At 31.3% G+C, this 24,887-nt stretch overlaps 2 protein-coding genes across 6 annotated transcripts; both read left to right on the top strand.

Annotated features, from left to right (window-relative positions):
- The first annotated feature begins 1,277 nt into the window (after positions 1 to 1,277).
- Positions 1,278 to 6,317, top strand: LOC107632946 (uncharacterized). Its single transcript, XM_088509530.1, has 3 exons — positions 1,278 to 5,109; positions 5,201 to 5,304; positions 5,398 to 6,317. Exons 1-3 carry the CDS (start codon positions 2,537 to 2,539, stop codon positions 6,153 to 6,155), a joined length of 3,435 nt encoding a protein of 1,144 aa, XP_088365656.1. The 5' UTR covers positions 1,278 to 2,536; the 3' UTR covers positions 6,156 to 6,317.
- A 7,584-nt stretch (positions 6,318 to 13,901) lies between these two features.
- On the top strand, positions 13,902 to 19,509 carry LOC110269647 (uncharacterized). 5 transcript variants are annotated; one of them, XM_088507752.1, is made up of 10 exons: positions 14,194 to 14,332; positions 14,729 to 14,875; positions 16,253 to 16,337; positions 16,422 to 16,472; positions 16,583 to 16,690; positions 16,770 to 16,873; positions 18,151 to 18,276; positions 18,363 to 18,686; positions 18,751 to 18,852; positions 18,927 to 19,509. In XM_088507752.1, exons 3-10 carry the CDS (start codon positions 16,259 to 16,261, stop codon positions 19,281 to 19,283), a joined length of 1,251 nt encoding a protein of 416 aa, XP_088363878.1. In that variant the 5' UTR covers positions 14,194 to 14,332; positions 14,729 to 14,875; positions 16,253 to 16,258; the 3' UTR covers positions 19,284 to 19,509. The 5 variants fall into 5 exon arrangements, with proteins under 5 accessions (XP_088363874.1, XP_088363875.1, XP_088363878.1 ...); XM_088507750.1 differs by having other exon boundaries at positions 14,729 to 14,904; XM_088507751.1 differs by having other exon boundaries at positions 14,208 to 14,332; positions 14,662 to 14,904.
- The last annotated feature ends 5,378 nt before the right edge of the window (positions 19,510 to 24,887 follow it).

Here is a 24,887-nt window from a genome sequence, read left to right as displayed (position 1 = left end):
TTGAGTGAATAAGTCTATAATAAAGTGGATATAATATATTTTTATTTCTCTTTCTTATAGAAATATTTCTGCAAGTTATTAATTTGTTCTTATTAAAATTAAAAAAATTTAATATAACTTTATATATTAATAAATATATAAATTTATTTAATTTTTATATATTTATATTTATTATAATATTTTTAAAATTAAAATACTATTATTAAATATAAATATTATTAGTTGTGCTTATTGAAAATTATTCTTATTTTAATTTATCAAAAATAAATACTAAAAATTTATTTAAAAATTATCTTCTAAAAACTAATTTAATAAACTATTTTTCAAAACATAAACTTTATAGCCAAAATTTCATGCATTTATTATATTCGAATTATGGGAGACGAATCAAACATGTAAATTGAAGCCAATCCATTAATAATAATAATAATAATAATAATAATAATAATAATAATAATAATAATAATAATAATAATAAAAATATTGAGAATACTTGAAAAGAATACTAAAAGAATATGTTGAGTGAATAAGTCTATAATAAAGTGGATATAATATATTTTTATTTCTCTTTTTTATAGAAATATTTCTGCAAGTTATTAATTTATTCTTATTAAAATTAACAAAAATTTAATATAACTTTATATATTAATAAATATATAAATTTATTTAATTTTTATATATTTATATTTATTATAATATTTTTAAAATTAAAATACTATTATTAAATATAAATATTATTAGTTGTGCTTATTGAAAATTATTTTTAGTTTAATTTATCAAAAATAAATACTAAAAATTTATTTAAAAATTATCTTCTAAAAACTAATTTAATAAATTATTTTTCAAAACATAAACTTTATAGCCAAAATTTCATGCATTTATTATATTCGAATTATGGGAGACGAATCAAACATGTAAATCGAAGCCAAATCCATTCGATTTATTAGCATTTTAACTATGCACTTAATTCGAATCCACTTTATTCGAATATATTGGATTCAATTTATATAGAAATATGCTTTGGAACTTTGACATTGTATTTTATGATTTGAGACATTCAGATAACATTAATGTATATTTAGTTTATTGAGGTATTTTGCCCAAAAAATTAAATAACTCATAAAATTCTTATTTTTATTTTTATTTTTTATTTATTAATAATTTATTATTTATAAAATTGTTATTCTTTATTTTAAATTTATGATTAAAAAAAGCATAAAAATTAATTTTTTATTCCTACCCCATCCATCTGAAAGAACTCAAACGTCTCTCTCCCTCAAGCTCGCTTACGTTGCTCACGCCTCCTCTCCCTCAAGCTCTCTCATCTCGCTCACACCACTCTCTCCCTCAAGCATAGTGCCGCCGCCAGTTGGTCAGCTTTCTTCATTGTCACCATCTCACACCCAGCCGCGGAAAAAGCAGCAGGTCCCGGGACTCTCTGCCTCGTCATCCCCTCGTACTCAGAAGCACGCCGTCCCTGTGCAAGTCGTCGCCGGCAGTAGAGATAGCAGGTCCCGGTGGGCGGGTCTTCATTCGTCGTCTTACTTTGAGCCTCGCCGTCAGCTTCCTGCGGCGCACCCCGATTTGGTCAGTTCCAATTAATTTCCCCTTTCTTTTTGTTTTAGTTGTGTTGCTGTAATTCATCAATGTACTTTGATGATGTCGTTGAAAAATGAAGTTGTTGCTGATATTTGTTTTTGAAACCTTTGAATTTGTTGCTGTTCTGAAATGATCACTCAAATGTGTTCATGGATGAAATAATTTGTTACTGATTGAACTTGAATGACTTTGATTTTGTTGTTGAAAGTCGAATATGTTGCTGAAATTTGTAATTAGAACTTTGAATTGGTTGCTGTTCCAAAATGATTACTTAAATTTGTTCATTATTGAAAGAATTTGTCACGGATTGAACTTGAATGCAATTTGATTTTGTTATTGAAGGTTGAAGTTTTGTTTAAGGTTGAATGTGCTGCTGAAATTTGTTGCTGGAACCTTGAATTTGTAGGTGTTTTGAAATGAAATGATCACTTAAATTTACTTTCTCTGTAACTGAATTCTTTACTGATTGAACTTGAGTGTTTTGTTGTCTTGCTTCATATTGTCATGAATCTTAAGTTCCTCTTTTCTTGTTGTTATGGTAGTTCTATCAATCTGTTGGGTTTTTATTGTATTAAAAGATATAATTGATATTTAGTTTATTGAACCCGGTATATCTCCATATTTTTTAACCTCATGATTTGAAGTTCTTGACATGAGATTAATGATACCCAATTATTTTTGGTGTTTCTAATGCTTCAAATCGTTTATTACAGTTTCCTTCATGCTTTGTATATTATATTTTTATGATTTATATCTTTATTTTCAAATTGAATGTATTAAGTTTGTTACTTTATGACTTGTAGAAGGGGTTATTTAATGTGATTGTGAATAAAAATATATGAATGAAATTTAGGAAAAAAATACACGAGACTATGTCATTTATATACACGTTAAACATTGGTATTACAACTAAAATGAAACCTTAGTCCAGATAATCATGACGCCTGATAGGAGTTGGATGTCACGAAGGCAAGATTGCACTGGTCATCTAAGCGAGGAATTTAAGAAAGGTGTTGTGGAATTCGTAGATTTTGTAGAAAGAAACCCGACAGTCATTGATAGTTTAGGTCGCATTCTTTGTCCATGCACAAAATGTAAGAACAGGATTAGGGATGAAATATTTTGGGTCGAAAAGCATTTGTGTGATCGTGGGTTTATGGAGGGTTATACAAACTGGACTGCTCATGGTAAGGAAAGATGGGTTGAACAGGATGCAACAAATGTTACCCAAGAACATGAGGAAGAGAATACAAATCCATATGTAGACATGGTTATTGATGCTGCAGGTGATAACTTAAATGTAATGGAAGGTTTAGAAGAGGATCCAAATCCATCAGCGTCGAAGTTTTATAAGTTGCTGAGGAGTGCTAACGAACCTTTGTGGGATGGCTGCACCAAGCATACAATATTATCAGCTGTAACCCAGCTAGTAAACTTGAAATCAGAATTCAACATGAGTGAGAGCTGTTATAATCGAATGGTTGCCATAATCAAGAGCATGCTCCCAGAATCAGAGAAGTTGCCAGAAGATTTTTACCGGTCAAAGACAATGATTCAAGAATTAGGATTAGGATATGAGAAAATTGATACTTGTCCTAATCACTGTATGCTATATTATAAAGAAACAAGTGACAAGACTAGTTATGCAGCTTGCACAATGTGTGGACACCCACGATTTAAGCCAAAGGCAGGGGATACAATTAATAGTAGTAGGTGTGTGCCATACTCAATATTGAGATATTTTCCTATTACTCCAAGGCTTCAACGTTTGTTTATGTCTAAAACTACTGCGCAATATATGAAGTGGCATGTGGATGAAGTACGCCACGATGAATCGGTTATCACACATCCGGCTGATGCTGATGCTTGGAAACAATTTGATGCCACCCATGAACCATTTGCCCAAGAATCTAGAAATGTTAGGCTTGGACTTTGCACTGATGGTTTTAATCCATTTTCTGGCTCGAAGACTCCATACTCATGTTGGCCTGTGTTTGTCACACCTTACAATCTTCCTCCAAGTATGTGCATGAGAAGAGAGTACATATTCCTTAGTCTTTTGATCCCTGGACCGAAGTCTCCCGGAAAAAGATTAGATGTTTATCTTAGACCGCTGATTGACGAGTTAAAGGTTTTGTGGGACAATGGTGTTACTACTTATGATGCATGGCAAAAGAAAAATTTTAACATGAAGGCAGTATTATTGTGGACTATAAGCGATTTTCCGGCTTATGGAATGTTGTCTGGTTGGAGCACTCACGGCCGACTTTCTTGTCCGATTTGCATGAAGAACACTAAATCGTTTCGACTACAACACGGCGCTGAACCCTGCTGGTTTGATTGTCATCGACAGTACTTGCCTGCTGGTCATGCCTTTCGTCGTGATCGGTACTCTTTTAAAAAGTTAACCGTGGAAAGTTCTTTTCCACCGAAACGAATGATCTTAAATGAGTTGGACAGACTCGAGGAAGCTAACTTTGGGGCTAATTCGAGAGGAAAAAAGGGTGACTTTGGTACCATTCATAATTGGGTGAGAAAAAGTATATTTTGGGAGTTGCCTTATTGGTCAACTAATTTGATAAGACACAATTTAGACATTATGCATATTGAAAAAAATGTTTTTGACAACATCTTTAACACTGTTATGGACGTAAAGGGCAAGACAAAAGACAACGCGAATGCAAGAGAAGATTTGAAGCTAATATGCAAGCGCCCTAACTTGGAGTTGGTATTCAAGAATGGAAAGTACAAAAAACCAAAATCCACATATGTCTTAGATTCTCAACAAAGGAGGATAGTATGTGACTGGATAAAGCAATTAAAATTTCCTGATGGTTATGCATCAAATATTTCACGATGTGTTAATCTAGCGGATGGGAAGATATATGGAATGAAGAGTCATGACAGTCATGTTTTCATGGAAAGACTAATACCGTTGGCATTTCGAGACGTGTTGCCAAAATTCATATGGGGAGTGCTAACAGAACTCAGCTTGTTCTTTAAAGAAATTTGTGCTATTGAAATACGCCCTAATGCTGTGGAGCAGGCAGAGATTTCCATTATTGAAACGGATTGTAAGCTAGAAAAAAATTTTTCGCCAGCTTTCTTTGATGTGATGGAGCATTTAGTTATCCACATCCCCTATGAAGCTAAGGTTGGAGGACCTGTGCAGTATCGATGGATGTATCCATTTGAAAGGTGTATGCTATTCTTAAAACAAAAAGTTCGAAATAAGGCAAGAGTTGAAGGATCTATTTGTGAAGCATATATTTTGGAAGAAATTTCAAACTTTACTTCTATGTATTTTGAATCAACAATACAAACAAGGCGGACTCAAGTTCCCAGGAACGATGATGGTGGCTCAAATATGGACGAGAATCACTTGTCTATTTTTAGATACCCATGTCTTTCCATTGGGCGAGGTTCAAAAAAATACTTAACTGATGAAGAACTTCATATCGTCCACACATACATTCTTGTCAACTGCGAAGAAATAGAACCTTATCTCCAGTAAGTTAGAACTAGTTTTTGTATTCATATTATATATACACTAGTTTTAAAGAAATAAATTGAATGTTATATTCATTACTTTATTTATTAGACAATTTGAGGATTCACTGAAAGAGTTAGATCCAAATATCTCCGAGGATGAAATACTAATTGTCCACGATAAGGACTTCAGAAGATGGATAAAGAATCAACTAAGTGATTTTTGAAATTAAATATTTATAACATTAAAATTATTTGTATTGCAAGAATGTATAACTTTAAATTGTTATCATATTCATTTGTAGGTAGATACAGGTCATATTAGAAGTAGAATGATTCAACAGATAGCTTATGGTCCTTCTAAATCTGTCACTTCGTACAACGGCTTAAAAGTTAATGGATATAGATTTCATACTAAGGATCACGACAAAAATAGAGCTACTATGAATAGTGGGGTATGTGTTAAAGAAAATATTTATGGAGAAAATGACTTAGACTACTACGGCATTCTTGAGGAGATATTGGAACTGTCATACTTGGGTGATGGAAATTCTGTATTTATCTTTCGATGCTGCTGGTTTGACCCAATTAACGGTGTCAAAGTTGATGAGAGATATGGGTTAGTTGACATAAAGTATAAATCAAGACTACAATCAAATGAGCCGTTTGTTTTGGCTGAACAAGCACAACAGGTATATTATACAAAATACCCACATAGTGGGAATAAGTCCAACGGGGAATGGTGGGCGGCTTGTAAAGTTAGAGCCAAGCTATATATAAATGAAACTTTGCATGATCCAGATGAAGAACTCAATGGGCAAGATGACAGTAATGACTTTTATCAAGATAGTGTTTCTGAATTAAGAGCGCAAAATGTCATTTCAGAGGATGAAGTTATTTCATTGTTTGATGCAAATGCTCCAATAGAAGAGGTAAATGCAGAAGATATAAATTGTCCAATGGACACTTTGCTGAATGATGAGTTCATCAACGATAACGAAGATTTTGACGGTGAAGATAGTGAAAGTGCTTGTTCCGAAGACGAGAATGAAGACTATGTGATGTAGATTTACAAGTTTTGTGTCTTTATGTATCTCATATGTTCGATGAAATGCCTCAGCCACCCTACAAAATCACGGTAAGCTATGAGTAAAAAAAATTTTGTTTCTTTGATTTCTTTACCTTTTTTTATCAAGAAACTGGGGTTATTTAATTGTATATGTCTACTACTCTACAGCTTCATTTTGAATTGGTTCATGTTCATTTGTTGAAATGCTCTTGTTTAATTTTCAAAATCTAATTGATCCATTCTATCAATCTCAAACTACATTTCTTGATTAGTCCTGTGCTCAGATTTCTTGTAGGAGGCAGTAAAATTGGAAATTTAGTAATGAATTTGTTGGGAATAAATAGTATGACCATAATCCAATCAATCACGTGTCAAATAATTTGTTATTGTTATTATATTAAGATGTTAATATAATAACGTCCTTAATTAAATTTAGAGATTTATCATTGTGATAGTGATCACAATATTGAGAGATAAATCTTTTATAATTTAATCTAAATTGTTCTTGGTCATAGGATTATTAAAAAGGACATTAATAATCCGGAAAGATCAATATATATATAATGGTCTTCATTGGATGAAGATTAATAGATCTCATTTATTAAATTATATATATAGATGGTACATATAGAGATATGACCATTGAACTGACTCACTTTGAGAATTTCTAATGGTTATAATTACCGTATATTTGTCAATAGGATATTCTCAAGATGAACATAGTAATAGAGTTTCCTTTGACCTGCGACTGTCATAGTAATTAACAATCTATTTATTATACTTTGATTCCGGACACCTAATACCCTAGGGTGCTAGTTGAATGGATATTGGGTATAATTTAAATACTTGTAGAATTAATGATTAGTCAATAAAGAATCCGTCAACTCTCGGTAAAGAGTTTGAGCTCTATGATTATAATGACTGAGATGAATAAAACCTTGGCCAAGGGATTGAATGAATGAAGAAATGAGTTTCTTAAGTCATTCACAGTTCATTATAATAATGGTAACAAAGTTAGAGTTTGACAATTAAACCATACTCTAAGGGTTAACCAAGAGCTGGAAAGATGGAAGAAATTATACTTTGTTCTTCTGAGGTTCTTAGTAAAAATTATATTACTTCATACTATCGGGTCGTTGAGGAGTGTTGCTAGACGCCAACCTTGATTAGTAAATTTAGTATGACTAATTTACTACCCGCTTAGTATTGAACCTATGGGTCACACACTAACGAGTGTTTTAATCTTTGCTGTAGAATTATTTAATTATTATTTTGATTTGATCAAATAAATAATTATATTAATTCAAATGGAATATTATTATATTTTTTGCTAGCACCAAGAATATAATAATAGTATGATAATTGAGAATATTATATGAGATTTGAGAATAATTAGTTATTCTATTTCTAAACTTGAATTCTAAATTTGGATGAGATCCTAATTGATTCTGTTTCAAATTGAGTTATGATATGATTCATAAATCTGAAAGATTCAAGTTTAAAATAATAAGATATGATTTAAATTTGAATTGAGAATCAAATTTAAAATCAGTAACAAATCTCATACTATATATATGTATGCCAAGAGTAGAGGAAGGCGAAAAACGAGAGAATATAAAACACAAGGGTTTTATTCCTTTACCTCTACACACATAAGTGTATGTGAGCCTAATTCTTGGAGAAGAATTTTATGGTGCGCAAAAGTTGCAAAGAGGTTCTCAATTTAGATCAGACATCCATTGGTCAAAGAGTTGACAGCAAAGGTTGGTTTCGGTGTGGATACGCATAGCGCCTTCGTACCATCGAAGGAGAAAATGATTTTTACTAAAGCGTCTAAAGGTATTTAGATCTGATCTATACATATATTACATTATTGGAATAAAATTTAAGTACAAAATAGATCTTTAGGATTACCTTCTTTTCTTCCGCTGCGTGTTATGAACACATGGTAATCCTACAGTGGTATCAGAGCTTTGGCTTTTTTGTGTTTAAATTTTTATTCCTATTTTCTTAAAGTTTGTAAATTAATAGGATTAATTTAAATTGTTTTTTAAGCATGTGATGTATTTATTTCCATTGAGATGGTTTTCTAATAAATTAATAGTTAATTTATTTTAATTATTTAATTGTGATTAAATTATCATTCTTTTAATATAAAAGTTATATTTATAATCAAATATTTTGTTTGATTTTATTTATATATTAAATTTTATTGTGATTTTGATTACAATAAAAGAAATAAGATGCAAAATATCTTTTATTTGTTTCTTATATATATAAGTGTATATATAAAGGTCAAATTTGATTTGATAATTTTTTAAGGCTAAATGTTAGTAAATGAAAAATCAAATTTTGATTTGATTTATGTGTTTTGAACACTATAATATTAGAGATTAGTTTTTCTAATATTCTTGATTATAAAGAGCGGCCTGACAACCAGGAGTTTTATTTTCAAGATACTAATCAGTATATACATTTGATGTATTAGGGATTTAATTTTATATTTACCTAGACAACCTAGGAGTATTAAATTTAATCCATGAATACTGGTAGAAATTCTCTAACAATTGAGATAAATCTTAAAAGTTAGGAGTTTGCCAAAAATAAATTTATCTCTTGTTTACAAGGAACAACCTGATAACCAGGAGACTTGTACTCAAAGATAGAATTTATTTATGCATATGATGATGTATAAGGAGAATTAATTTTATACTTGAACCTAGATAACCTAGGGGTATAAAATATAATTCAGTTAAATAATTGTCTGACAACCAGATAATTATTTGGGATTATAATTATATGGGATATAATTTAATCATATTTATTTGGAATAGGTATGAGTAACAACTTGACAACCAAGGTACTCATACACGATTCTAAATAATTTTGCCAGAAATATGGATTTCTTGATTTACTTTCATATTTTAAATTTTTAAATATGTCAATCTTTCGTATGGCATACTTGAAAGTAATAAATTGGCTATACATTGAGAATTGTTCTTATGTATAAAAAGGTTATCATGAATATGATAATCCTATTAAAATAATATTGTCCAATAAAATTGACTTTGGAATGGTTAAAACTTTTAATGTATTTATAATATTATTTTACATGGGTTGTTTTGATAACTCTAAGTTCTAATTTCAAAGGCACCTCCCCACTATTTATTACTGAAAATCTTGAGAAGATGTATGGTGCCCAAAGTAAAATAGTATGACTATCAAAGATTTTATTTAAACTAGTGGGAGTATTGGGCAATATATTTTGAATTAAACAACTTTAGAAGTTGGAATGCCATTAGGCAAATGGCTTTAGCGAGAATTGTTCTTGCAAGCATTTTTGGATATTTATTTTGTTACAAACAAAATTTTCCTTAATATGATTAAGGTTTGTGATCTTTTTAGAAAAATTCAACATGAGTATTGAGGATGCAAATCAAAATTGTTCTTAAGGGTTGGTTTGACCAATAATAAAAATATTGAGTATTTTTATTATAAGAGTTGTAACGTAAAATCTCTAATATCTAATTGATATTCTATTAAATAGAGAATGAGATTCTCTCCGTGCATAAATACTAGTAATCTATATACTCCGTCATGTTTAAAGAAACATAGAATTTGATTTAGTTGAGGATCACTGTTTGTTAAATATTTGGACTACGTTTTTAGAAATGTTGCTAAATTAACAAATTTCTCAATAAATCAATTTGTTTATCCATATGAGATATGGAAAAGGCATAAGCTGAAACTCAAGAACATTAGAGTTTGGAGATGTCTTATATGTGTTAAGAGATTGCACAACAATAGAATTGATATTAGGTCTGATAAATGAGATTTATTGGTTACCCTAAAGAAATAATGAGATTATTTTTATCACTCTTCTTATGACAAAGTGTCTGTGATAAGAAGTTAAACTCCTTTTTAGAAAAGGGATTCCATCTTAAAGAAAGAGTGGGAGTACAATTACTTTTATTAGAATTGTATACCACTCAATAGAGGATATACTTTCTCCTAAAAATATAAAAGGTTTGAACGTCAAACTAACTTTTTGAAAAAGTAGCCTATTTGTATAATGATACAATTCTATAAAGATAGATCTAATGGTTACTTAGATTTTTTTTATAATCATGTTCAATAAGGATTGTCCTTAAAATACAATTATGCACTATTGTAGTGGGAGATTTCATATTTTGAGAAAACGTGATATTTATTATGCACTAGATATATTTTACAAAAGGTCAAGCAAACATGCTCAAGAGCAAAGGTGTTTAAGGTCAAAAGAGTTTTGATAAACACAGATGTGCATTGAAAAATTATACACATGATTGATTGGCTCTAGTGCAGGTGGGAGATTATTGTGATAATAGTATGCCCAAGATCCAATCCATCATGATTGGCTCTCGTGCAAGTGGGAGATTGTTGGGAATAAGTAGTATGACCATAATCCAATCAATCACGTGTCAAATAATTTGTTATTGTTATTATATTAAGATGTTAATATAATAACGTCCTTGATTAAATTTAGAGATTTATCATTGTGATAGTGATCACAATATTGAGAGATAAATCTTTTATAATTTAATCTAAATTGTTCTTGGTCATAGGATTATTAAAAAGGACATTAATAATCCGGAAAGATCAATATATATATATAATGGTCTTCATTGGATGAAGATTAATAGATCTCATTTATTAAATTATATATATAGATGGTACATATAGAGATATGACCATTGAACTGACTCACTTTGAGAATTTCTAATGGTTATAATTACCGTATATTTGTCAATAGGATATTCTCAAGATGAACATAGTAATAGAGTTTCCTTTGACCTGCGACTGTCATAGTAATTAACAATGTATTTATTATACTTTGATTCCGGACACCTAATACCCTAGGGTGCTAGTTGAATGGATATTGGGTATAATTTAAATACTTGTAGAATTAATGATTAGTCAATAAGGAATCCGTCAACTCTCGGTAAAGAGTTTGAGCTCTATGATTATAATGACTGAGATGAATAAAACCTTGGCCAAGGGATTGAATGAATGAAGAAATGAGTTTCTTAAGTCATTCACAGTTCATTATAATAATGGTAACAAAGTTAGAGTTTGACAATTAAACCATACTCTAAGGGTTAACCAAGAGCTGGAAAGATGGAAGGAATTATACTTTGTTCTTCTGAGGTTCTTAGTAAAAATTATATTACTTCATACTATCGGGTCGTTGAGGAGTGTTGTTAGACGCCAACCTTGATTAGTAAATTTAGTATGACTAATTTACTACCCGCTTAGTATTGAACCTATGGGTCACACACTAACGAGTGTTTTAATCTTTGCTGTAGAATTATTTAATTATTATTTTGATTTGATCAAATAAATAATTATATTAATTCAAATGGAATATTATTATATTTTTTGCTAGCACCAAGAATATAATAATAGTATGATAATTGAGAATATTATATGAGATTTGAGAATAATTAGTTATTCTATTTCTAAACTTGAATTCTAAATTTGGATGAGATCCTAATTGATTCTGTTTCAAATTGAGTTATGATATGATTCATAAATCTGAAAGATTCAAGTTTAAAATAACAAGATATGATTTAAATTTGAATTGAGAATCAAATTTAAAATCAGTAACAAATCTCATACTATATATATGTATGCCAAGAGTAGAGGAAGGCGAAAAACGAGAGAATATAAAACACAAGGGTTTTATTCCTTTACCTCTACACACATAAGTGTATGTGAGCCTAATTCTTGGAGAAGAATTTTATGGTGCGCAAAAGTTGCAAAGAGGTTCTCAATTTAGATCAGACATCCATTGGTCAAAGAGTTGACAGCAAAGGTTGGTCTTGGTGTGGATACGCATAGCGCCTTCGTACCATCGAAGGTGAAAATGATTTTTACTAAAGCGTCTAAAGGTATTTAGATCTGATCTATACATATATTACATTATTGGAATAAAATTTAAGTACAAAATAGATCTTTAGGATTACCTTCTTTTCTTCCGCTGCGTGTTATGAACACATGGTAATCCTACAGAATTCTTTGTTGAAGTGTGCAAATGACAGATAAGTAAGACCAGAAAATTTTTCTTAAAGTGTTAATGTCATGGCCTGTTCTCACTACTATCTCCAAATACCAGGATTTTGTCAGAATTGAAGGCAGATCAAACAAGATTCATTTGACATTTTTGTCAGAGGGATTGAAAAGTCCGATATTTCGGTCATATTTTACTAATTGGCCTAAATCAGCAGAGCCTAGGCTTCATGAGGAAGGATAAGAAAAAGTAGCAGGTTTAGTACCTTATACAATTTAGTTGTTGGCAGATAATCATGCTTGTTTTTTTAGCCAGTGTTGACTGTTAACTGAATACCGCAAATTCAAGTGTGGCTGGTGGATGGTGATAAATTTTCTCTTCTTTCAGTTGCAGAACTGACAAGGCTTTACAGTGGTGATAGCTATATAGTACAGTATACATTTCTTGGAAATGGAAGGGATGAAGCTCTCTTTTATGCTTGGCTTGGCTGCAAATCTGTAACAGTAAGCAATAGGCAATGTTTTTGGTTATGTATCATCTAGGCAAATTTTTCTATTGAAAGTCACATAAATTTATTAAGTTTTCAAAGCTATATTATTTAGAGACAATCTAATTCCTTCTCTTTAAAATAAAAATTATATATTATAGGATAGTCTAATGATGTTTTCTTAGTTTGTTGGAATTGCAGCCCATGACATCTCAATAATCTGATTTTTGGCTCGCAGGAGGATTTAAATTTCAACACTTAGGCTACGTGTAGTTTCCAGAAAAGAAATTAAAAAATGACATTAATTAAAAAGAATAAACAGAAGACAAAGATACAAAAATTAATGCTCTTATATTTGATTTACTGATAAATTAAAGGGTAAAGTATATTTTTTGTCCCTAAAGTTTTACAAAAGTTTCAAAAATACCCCTAAGTTTTATTTTGTTTCAATTTTGTCCCAAAAGTTTTCGATTTGCATCAAATATACCCCTGACGGCTAATTTTTCAAAAAATTTAAGACCAATTTAACAATAATTTCATAAGAACAACCTTCAATACAAGCAAATCAAGCATAATTTTCTTGTATTATTATTAGATTGGTCTTAAATTTTTTTAAAAATTTAGCCGTCAAGGGTATATTTGATGCAAATCGAAAACTTTTGGGACAAAATTGAAACAAAATAAAACTTAGGGGTATTTTTGAAACTTTTATTAAATTTTAGGGACAAAAAGTATACTTTACCCTAAATTAAAATAAATTAAAAAAAGAAATATTTATTCTTATTTTTTGATTCAAAAGAATTAAAAAATATATAATGATAAAAAATATAATTATAAAATTTTGATAGACATTATTTATTTAACTTGTTGAATGTTGAGGTAATTTTGACTTCAATTTAATTTGGATTATGAATTTGAAATTAAATTCAATTTAGTATTGGGACCAATATATCCGAAATATATAATACTACGAGTATATATTTATTTTGTATTATTTTACATATATCTTGGATATATTTAAAAAGATTTAATTGTTAATTTTTTAATTTCAAAACTTTATAAATTTTTTTTAATCAAATATATAAACATAATTAATCATACTAGTAATAACTAAATATGTCTATTTGTATTAAATTAATTAAATGGTTAATTTAAATTATGTTCATTTTTATTAAAACAAAAAAAATTCCCACAAGTAATAATATAATAAAAGGGTGCCCTTTTTGGCACCATAACAAAGAAAAAAAGAGAAACAAAAACAAAACCAAAACACCCTTAAATCTCGTTGTCCTCAGCTCTCTGTGACCTCATTCCCAAACCTCCAAAAGAGCCCCTTTTCTTAGAAGCTTCGAACGCAGCAGAAATTTGAACATGCAACCTCCATCTCTTCGCCATTCTTCAACCTGCCCAGCCACTGCCGCCACCGCGTCTGCTCCGCTGCGGTACGCGCTGCTCAAGCGTCATCCAAATGCCTTTGTTCCCATGCATTTTCGGGCCTCCACGCAGTCGTCATTTTCCGGCTGTGAAGTCTCTCATCTGCGGTTGTGCAACCCTTCGTTCAGCCATATCCATCAAGTATGAAAGCTTCAGCTTCCTCTCCGTTCTGCTGCTGATTTTTTCAAAACATGTGAAAACTAAGGTAATTTCTTTTTCTTCTTCTTTATTGTTTTAATTTTTCAGTTATTGATTTAGTTGGTCTTTGTTTTAATTGGTGAGTTACTGTTTCAATTCATCTTGTTCTAGCCATTGTGGTTTTCTGTCAGTGAAGATAGTTGGTTTTTGAGTTGCCTTTTTTTGTTGCTTGGTGTTAATTGTGTTAAAATTTAATTACAAATTTAATTCTTTTTTAAAAAAATAATTTTCAAATTTAAAAATAGAAATACAAAAATTTAAAAAAGTTATAGAATATATAATTAAAAAAAGCGCTAAAAGCAAAAAATAACAACCGCGCGCACTTTTAATTTGCAGTTTGTAATACTTGAAATCAAAAATTAAAAACCCCACTATCCCCACTATCTCCCTTTCTGCCATTTAGCCATCGTAGAACAAGTAAAACAAGGATTTCTGGTGGTGGAAAAGGAAGGACTGTTGGTGCCGTTTGTTTAAGGAAGGAGGTCCGTTGAAGGAGGTCCAGCCCATAACACCGCTGAAGGAGGTCTGATCCACGACGTTGCTGTAGCAGGTCCGCTGCTCCTTTCTATCTAGTTGCAGGTTATCTTAATCTCTTCTCATGCTTGTTCTTATCATTAATTTAATATGACAGATGATACTACTTGCATTCAAAGTTTTATTGGATTATGGCATCTTCATTGAATTAGATTATGCTATTGCTGTGAATTTTATTGTTCATGGAGGCCCTATATGTTGAGATTGAAACATATTTTTAAACTTTTAAAATCACATCTTCCCAAACTCAAATCATTTTTTCTCAAATCCTTTAAAGGTACAGTTATATTCCATAATTAAATACTCTTGATTAAATAAAATAAATAGAGATATTATTTTATTTTTGTGCTGTTATTTTTGGTAATGACTTTTTTTACACAGTTTATTATAAGTTCATCCAATTTTAGTGTATCCATCAATTATTGCTTTCATTAATTCTATATATACGTGTACCTATGATATTTTAGGAAGTGTTTTAATTCAACGCAAGTAAAAGTGAGGGACCCAAAATTAGTAATCATGCATGGTTCTTTTTCTTGGTCTAGTTACTTGGAGGTTTCTTTGCCCATAATTAAAAAATTTGGTTGGCATGCGCTAGTGAATTACCATTGAGAAATGAAAATAGAAGTGGAATAGAGTAGCTAGATGCTTAGATTCACTTACTAAAAGCGCTAAGATAGAGATTTTTGTTGCCTCCAACTCTTCCAATCCGAGCTTGCCATCTATTATGTTTGAAGATGCCTGAATTCATATTTTAAAATAGAATAATGAACTCTCTAATAACACATTGATATTTGGATAAGAGAAAGCCTTAACACAGTTTGGGACAGGCAAAAGAGAATAACATTAATTCTTTATATTTTAATACTTCACATATCAATTAAGTTTCCTGCATATTCAAATTTTAATCATGCCAATTATTAATAATTACATTATACACTATTGCATAGACATCTTTTAGGTTCTAATAATTAAATGTACCTTGTTAATCTACGATAGATGGATGCAGCACGTGAAAACCTACTACTCTTCCTACATTCATATTGAGTGTTTTATTTATTTTTTTGCTCCTTGAACCAGGGGCTCGCAGTGCTATATCATGTTAATAGACAAAATTTGATGACTATTTCTTCTTCTAGTTTGTGGTAATATCATTATAGATTAGTTGTTTACGGTAAATCCTTTTCTCGGTGCAATCTTTTCATTATGTTGTATGGAATATCTTTTAAATTAATTTTACTGGAATATGGTAATTCAACTTTTGTGATCTAAACTGTTGAATAATGTTTTATTATTCTTTTTTATTGGTAACTATCGCTTCTAAATATATTAACTGCTTGTATTTTAAATAATTTAATAACACTTTCTTTTTAATTTATTTCTTATTTGATAGATAATCATGGCACCAAAAGGTAGAGGTGGACGAATAGTACGAAACACTCGTCTCGATCAATCTCAGCTTTCCTCACGTAGGTCAGGTATACATTCGCCGTTTAATTTATTTTACCATTAACAACTCTTAATTTAGAAAATATGATGTATGCTTATTTTATTGAGTTTAGGTGAGCAAACTGTTGACATTGATTCTTCTCAACCACCGATACATGTGTTAGGTATGTAGTTGTACTATACGTTCGAGTTGTATGTCTTTATTGTGATTTAATTAATCCTGGTGAGGAAGTGGTTTTATTTTATCTATTTTTTTTGGCTGTTTTTTATTTAGGTCAACAGAACTCTAATAATGATGAACCTCATCTTACACATTTGAATGTGGGATCAGCATCAAACCAATCCCCACAAGTTTTATCACAATCATCACCTCAATTAGATGGTATGATTTACTTCAGATAAATGTTTATGTATTCACAAATAACTACACATCTAATTGAAAATTCTCTTATTCATTGTAGGTGTGAATTCGTCTGACGCATCTGCTTTAGATGCAGAAGATAATGAGCTACCTAATGTTGGACAATCAAGTGTGCATGCTGAAACTAGGAGTAACGGAAAGCTGGTAATAGCTGTAGAGAAAGGCGATAAACCATAAGTAGTTATACTATTATGTTGACCTTCCTATATCATCATACTTTCTACTTAAAATGAAAAAGAAGAGTATCACTAGGTGCAGGATCTTTAATTTACTAGTTTATTACTAGATTTATTAAAATTGACCTAATTTGTACCTAGTTTTTTTCATGCAATCACAAATTATCACAAAGGTGTATTTGCTGTTAGAGTCTTATATATGTCTCATTTATGTTATATTATTTATTAATTATTATTATATTTATTTTTATGAAATAAATAAAAAATAAATATAAATATGTGGACATTTTTCTTCTTTGCAAAACATTGATATTAATCTAAGCTTAAGTTCACGACACAGGGAATCCATTTCACTAAAGTCCAAAACATATGGCCATTTTATATCACTATGGAAAAATATATTAGTAAATAGTTTCAAAGAAATAAAGCATCTCTTTTATTTTATATCCTCTGATCCAGTATTATCACTTCTGCTCAATTAAAAAAAATAAATATAAATATGTGCATATTTCTTGTATTCCTTTCATCTGAAATTTGTCAAAACAGCAAACATAAATATGGATAACAGCAGCTCCATGAAAATGGTATGTAACCAGCAGTTAATACATGCCTCTTGAGTAAAATAAATATTTGTTCTGATTATTACTTGTTTTTTTTGATCTGCCTCTTCATTTCCTATGGCTTTTACAATTTGAGCTAAAATATATTTGTCTTTAATGCAAAAGACACTAACCTCCCGAGGTTTGGTAAATTTGTGATAACTTCTCTCTATTTGTCCAAGTGACATTCATCTCTCTTTAAATGGTGCATTAGGAGTGTTTACAGTTTACCATTATATTTTAGAAAATATAAGAGTACAACATTATTATTACTTGAATTTTATTTAATCAATGCATGATTTTAGAGAAATGGGATCAGGTTTATATTTTATCACACCTCAAAAGGGGTGAGTCATGTGTGTAATTTGCCTTTGGTTTTATGATGATACTTTTATAGTGTATTTTATAAATTTGATTTTTATTTGAAAAACTGTTTGTTGGGATTGCTTGCATGAAGATAACAATGGTTGCTGCTTTAGTCTTGCACTATTGGGAGCTTTATATTCTTTTAATCTATTTTATTTTCTTGAATTATTTTAAAGTTATGAGTAGTATAGCTAAGCCTAGAATTTTTTGTTATTTTAATGATCTATGTTATTGTGTGTTAAACTGTTTTTGATAGTTGTGTATTTTTTAATGTATGAAGAGATTTACATATCATACGGTAACTCGTGACATCACGAAAGATTTATTAAGTAGGATGCCTTCTCCAGCGCCAAGATGGCAAGATTATTGTCCAAACATGAAGGACGAATTGTTTAAAGGTTTTCTGGTTAGTAATTATAATGTTGTTTCACTGCAATTTTTTACAAATAATTGGATTGAGTATTTGCTAATTCTTTCACTCTTTAAATTTAGGAAAAACATGAATTTGCATCGAATTATGATAAGGCTATGGCAAGAACTGTTTGGAATAAGACAATGCATGACCGCTATCCTGATATTTTGAAAAGAGCAAGGGATAGAGCTTTTAAGGAGGCAAACTCTACTAGTATTGCTGATATTAAGGGTCATGGACCTAAAGCAATGAAAGTTGATGTTTGGAATGGCTTAGTTGATCATTGGTTAGATTCAAAGTGGCAAAACAAGTCTGTGGCCGGTCAAAAAAATAGGGCTGCTATGCCTACTCATAAACTACACACTGCAGGGTCTATCAGTTTTGGCGAACACAAGAGAAGAAAGGTATAAAAAAAATATTGTCTATAACAAATGACTTATGATAGTATATTCTAATAAAGTGTTACAGGAAGTTAAGTTGAAGCGTCGTGTATCTTTCCTTGAAGTATATGATGATGTTCATAAGAAAAAAAGTGGAGAATATGTTTCTGAAGTATCCAAGAAAATTATTGTAAGTGTCTTTAATTTTGTAGCATAATTTAGTTTTAGTTTTCTTAATAATATGTCCTTATTTTTTTGCTGTAGGACTCATATGGAGAGGCAATATCACAAAAATATGGAGAAGATTTAATAGATCAACCTGAAGTTGATCCTGACGTGTGGACAGAAGTTGCAGGAACCAACAAGAAAGGACGAGTTCATGGGTTAGGCCGCAGTCTGGATATTGGTATTCATGATCATAGAGATGTGCCATTACCTGAAGATACAGGTGTTTCTACAGTCAAGTCAGTCTCACAAACAGACATCACTGAGGCTATTAAAGAAGCATTGCCTAGTGCTATAAATGCAGTGTTGCCTAGTGTTGTGAATGAAGCTATACAGAATAATTTACTGTCTCTCCTTTCTAAGATTCCAGGATTCCCCCAAGAGAAGAACCATTAGAGTAATTTTGTTGGGAATAATATTTGGTTAGGTGGCTTATGTTAATGCATTTTGTTAGGCTTAGCTTATTATCGTAGTTTATTTCTTTGATAGATAATTGATTAGCAAGGTTGCGAGAACCGGACCGGTCAATGAACCGGTAAAGTGACTGGTTCACTGGTTCAAAGGTTCGACCGGGGTTCAACCGGTTTAATTAAATATTAAATAAAATTATTAAAAATTAAACATACAATGAAACATGTAGCATGACTTTTTTTTTTGTTACCTTAACATGTATGTCCTCATATGCAGATCATGTAAAACACCATGACAAAATTAATCATACCACCACCAACTCTAATTCAGAAGTCAGAACATAACAAACAGAAAAAAAATATCAACTCACCCCAATTCAGATTCAGAATCACAACAAATAGAAACAGAAACAGCAACAGAAAAAAATATCAACTCACCCCAATTCAGATTCAGAACACAACAAATAGAAACAGAAATAGCAACTCAAGAATCAGATCTTAGATTTCAGTAACTCAGTAAAATTAACAAAATACAGAACCATAAATTGAAGCAAACAGAGTTGAATCTTTAAAAAATAGAAAGTCAAAATCATAGAAATTAACAAAAGAAAAAAAAAACTAAAGCAAAGCTATCGACAGAGGAACCAAACTGACGTCATGGAGGAACGAAACAGGCAGCAAGGGAGTAACGAAACAGGCAGCAAGGGAGGAACGGCGAGACAGACGGGATCGAGCAAACTGACCAACAATGGAGGAAGCCAGCCGACCACGTTTCGATCTGCAAGTCCACACGACGAAGACGAAGACGATGAAGAAAAGACGAGGATGGACGGCCAAAGGCGGCGACGTGGAGGAGACGAGGATGGACGGCCAAGAGCTCGAAGCACCCTCTATCTGTCACTGCCGACGGCGAGGCACCCTCTGGCTGACTAGAAGAGTTCGGTGACGGGGGAGGCGGTGACTGCTGTTGCCGCTGGCTGAGAGAGAGAGGGGCTGCTGGCTGAGAGAGTGAGAGGAGTAGCGCCGTAGAGGTTAGGGATTTTTGGGGGTTAGGGCTGCAAGCAGTATACTATTTATATTATCTATTTTCTTTTTTTTTTAATTCTAAAAACCGTTAAAAAACCGGTCGGTTCTACCGGTTTGCCGGTTTACTGCCGGTTTGACCGGTTTTTATACCAGTTTTTTGTCAAACGGTTTTATACATCAACCGAACTGGCCAAAAGACCGGTTCCCAGTTAATCCGGTCGAACCGGCCGGTCCGGTTCGGTTTTCAGAACAATGTTGATTAGGCAATTTGTTTCATTTTCAGTTTTTATAGAAGTTGGCTTACTTTTATTGGTAGTTTACTTGGTTGATAAATAATTATTTGGATTGGTTTTTATAGTTATTGATATTGTTAGATTTAGCTTGTTTTGGTATTTTATTTGTGAAGTATCTATGTTGGAGATGTTGCATTAGACTTTTATTTTAATAAATATGTTGGGTTTGATTTTTTTTTAAACATGTATAATTTTTATGAACTAATTTTATATTTATGCATAATCTTTCATTTCAATCAATAAAATAAAAAAATAATATGATGTTTATTTTAGTATAACAAAAAAATTGGAATTCTAACTGATATTCTAGTAAAATTAGCGACATACTCGCTGTTGATGATGGTGACAAATTAAAGACTCTATTGCGATTGAAACAATTGTGAGATACCTATCGATTTGTTACTATTTTAAAAGGAATTTGCGATGACATTTTGCGATAATATTGCAACTAATTGACTACATATTATTTCTTAGCAAATTAGCGACTATTTCATAACTCTACTTTATCATTTTCGAATAGCTTTGGTTTAGCGACAAAATTCCTACAAATTTGATTAAGGATTTTCAAAGATTAGCTATAGATTTGCTACACAATGTGACAGATTTGCGACCATATTAGCGGACAACTTGCGACGAGTTAGGTTCGAAAAAATTCCTCGCTAATTAGCGTCAACCAACCATTCCATTTTGTCTACGCAGTTAGCTTGCATTTAGCGATGAGTCTGCTGCAGTAGAGTTTATCGCTAATTAGCGACTACCGTTTAGTCCATTTCTTCTACGGAATTAGTTTGTACTTTAGTGATTGATTTGCGACTATTTATTCGGTAGCTAAAAAATTTTCCGATGAATTAGCGACTGTTGTGTTTGCGTCACTGATCTGCGACTTGTAATCAGCGAGGAAACCATTAGTTGCTAAGCGGTAGCTAATCTGTCACAAATTATATTTTGCGTCGGATTAGCGACGATTTTACGACTCTTTTTGTGATAGCTAATCGGCCATATTCTTGTAGTGCACCTCCATCCACTTAGTAGCCCACTATTTCAACGATGACACCTCTTCCAGTGACAGACATGTGGTGCCAGAATCCTTTCATGGATCCCAACCAGATGCCCCTCCACCACCTCCCACCATATGGATGACGATTTGGCCTAATGGTTTGACAGCGTGAGTATTATTTTAAGTCTTTTATATGCAAACTATTTTGACATTCTTATTCAACATATGTATGTGGTTGCTAATATTAAGTTTTTTATTTTAGTTAGTTAGTCTAATTAGTTACACTCAATTTTCTGGTTTTAGTGGATTTAGATTGTTAAGATATGTTCGATTTAGGTTTAGTAGGTTTGAACTACTGAAAGTGTTTGAGAATTCTTGATTGTTGATGGATGTTGCTGCTTAAGTCATGTAATTTCATATTAGTTTTTTTGGTAAATTAGTTTAGTGAATTATTGATGGATAGAGTTTTTTGGTACTTTCTAGTTATAGATGAAACTCTATCGAAATTTTTAAAAAATATAAATATAATTGAAGTTTATAGATTACCTCAAATAATTATTTAGTAAAATACTAATATTAAATTTTTCATTGATAGGTTTGCATCAAATAACAATGCATGTACACAGGAGTGTACTAATGTCATCATCTGATGTACGACCACTTATGGCCAAGCTACAAAAAGATCCCTGCTGAGATCAGAGAGCGATGATTTTAGAAGACAAAGCCCAGACTGGTATATAACTTGTTTCATTTTGTTATTAAGTTCGTTTTGTCTTTGAAATATAATGTCATTATTACTTAATTTAACGTGTTAATTGTTTCAATCTGCGTAGTCTAAGTCGATTGATCATGATGCGACAATGGCGAAGACCTTCAAGTATACTCACACCTTGAAGGAGAATAAGGAGATATTTGCTTATCAGGGGTTTGCGAATCATTATGTGGTATAAAGTTTTCAATTAACTGCAGTCCTAATTATAACATGTGTTACACAGGAGTCCTACATGCAGAGATTGGAGGCCACAATCCAGGGATCTCAACAGACTGGAGACGACGGCAATAACTCCGTTGCATCAAAAGTTGATTTTGACACGGTTTGATGCGAGACTGCATCTGAGCCGTACAAGAATCACGTTTACGGGTTGGGATCGTTCTTCGCCGACAATCTCTGTACCTCCACACTAAGACCTTCATCCGCCTCTGCCACCAGTCGACCCGTCAATCTCGAGGATCGACGACGTCAATTTGAGGGAGCAGGTGATGAAGCTCACCCAGAGCTTTCACCAACAGGTTCAGCAGCTATAGCAGTTTGAGGAGAGGTATCAGAAGATCCTCATATGCGTGTTAGACACATATTTTCTCAGGCTACTGGAGTGGAGGCAGGAGCTGGACCGGTTTCAGCAGATGGAGCAACAGATGGCGGTGTACCAAGATCAGATGCAGGCAAGTAGCAGCGGCACTGCTGGTGACAACAGCATTGCTAGAGGGGCACCGACATCACCGCCTAGTCCGCTACCTCAGCAGGACCAGGGGATGAGAATGACGACGAAGACTATCAGGATCTTTAATGATTAGAGTTTTGTTTTAGATTGTTTCATTGTATTTTATTTATTTGATTTTTAATTTTTTTTGTACACTTGATATTTAACTTACCATATTTGGTTTCTATTATTTAGAATTTAACTACTAATTGTGCAAAAAATAAATTTAAATAAAAAAATTAATAAAAATTTGACCACCTATTGTGTTTAAAATAAAAAATTTTGAATTTATCGTTGGATTTACTAAAAAAAATCCGACAGCAATTAGGCGAAAAAGAAAATAGTAGAGCGCCAAAATTACCGACGAAAATTTTTCGTCGGTAATTAAATAAATTTTAGGCAAAGAATCTGTCGCAAAATCCGACGGTAACTACCAGCGAATTGAAAAATCCGACAGTAATTAATTACCGGTGAGGGTTATATTGTCGGATTGGTTCCGACAGAAAATTCACCGATAAATCTAACGGCACTGAGCTTTTTTTTTTGTAATGATCATCGTCATTGTTATCATCTTCGGCTTCATTTTCTTCTTCTTATACATTTTTTTCTTAATTCTCTTCTTTATTTTATTTATTTATTTGTATTTTTAAATAATTTATGAAAGAAAAGAATAATACAAAAAAGATCAGAGGATGATAATGATGAAGAAGAATGATACCAAAATTATTTATATAAAACACAGAAATAAAATAAAACTGACATCAAAATTTGTTGTATAAAATATGAAGAAAAAAAAATAGAAGAAGATATGTTAGAAAAAATTTCAGTATCATGGTTGAGAAATTTCGATGCTATTTTTTAAAAAGTTTGGTGTTATTTTTTGTTTTTCATAACTTCTAATTAGTTAAGAAATTTTTAAAGTCACGTTTAAAAAATTTTAATTTTAAAATACAAAATTTTTTTGTGCCAAATTTAAAAATTTTATATTACTTTTTTAATAAATTCTACCTAATTAAATTTTTTTTCTCTTATTTACTATTGTCATGAGATAAGTATTGTTTTGGTCCCTAATGTTGAGGGTCAGAATCGAAACCGTCCCTGATATAATTTTTGATTTAGAATCATCCTTAATGTTGCATTTCATTTTAAAATCGTCCTTTCTAATAATTTTTTTTCTAAATGACAAAAATTCCCTTTTTTCCACCATTTCATTCTTCTTCTTCTTCTTCTTTCAGAAGAACAAATTCTTCTTCCATTAACAAAACTCAAAATTTTAAATTTTTAAATACAGTTAGCAAAATCTAATTACAAGAATTAAAAATACCCAAATTCATCTTCAATTACAAAAATAAAAAATCTATAAATTTAATTACCAAGAAATTAAATACAAGAACAAGACCAAAAATTAGGAAAAAACAAGAAATCTAAAAAAAAAGCAACAGCAATCCAGAAATCAGAACAAGAAACCAACAATAAAAATTAAGGAATTAGGATTATGATGAACAAATCCATTATTCAAATCCAGATTTAATAAATACTAATAATCATATTCAACAACACCAACAACTAAAACATTATTCAAATCCAGAAATAACAACATCAAATTCAACAACCAAATCAATACACAACAACGATGAAATCAGAAAATAACAAATCAAAATCAGATTAAAAGTAGAAGCAGAACCAGATCCAGAAGATGCAGAAGCAGAAGCACTCAAGTAGAAACAGAAAGCAGAAGACGAGCAAAAGATGCAAAAGCAGAAGAAGCAGAAGTAGAAGCACTCAAGCAGACC

This window comes from Arachis ipaensis, chromosome B3 (assembly GCF_059453495.1).
Source record: "Arachis ipaensis isolate K30076 ecotype BB chromosome B3, ASM5945349v1, whole genome shotgun sequence".
Taxonomy (NCBI): domain Eukaryota; kingdom Viridiplantae; phylum Streptophyta; class Magnoliopsida; order Fabales; family Fabaceae; genus Arachis; species Arachis ipaensis.
Note: the sequence above shows the minus strand (reverse complement) of the source record. Positions and strands in the feature narration are given on the sequence as shown.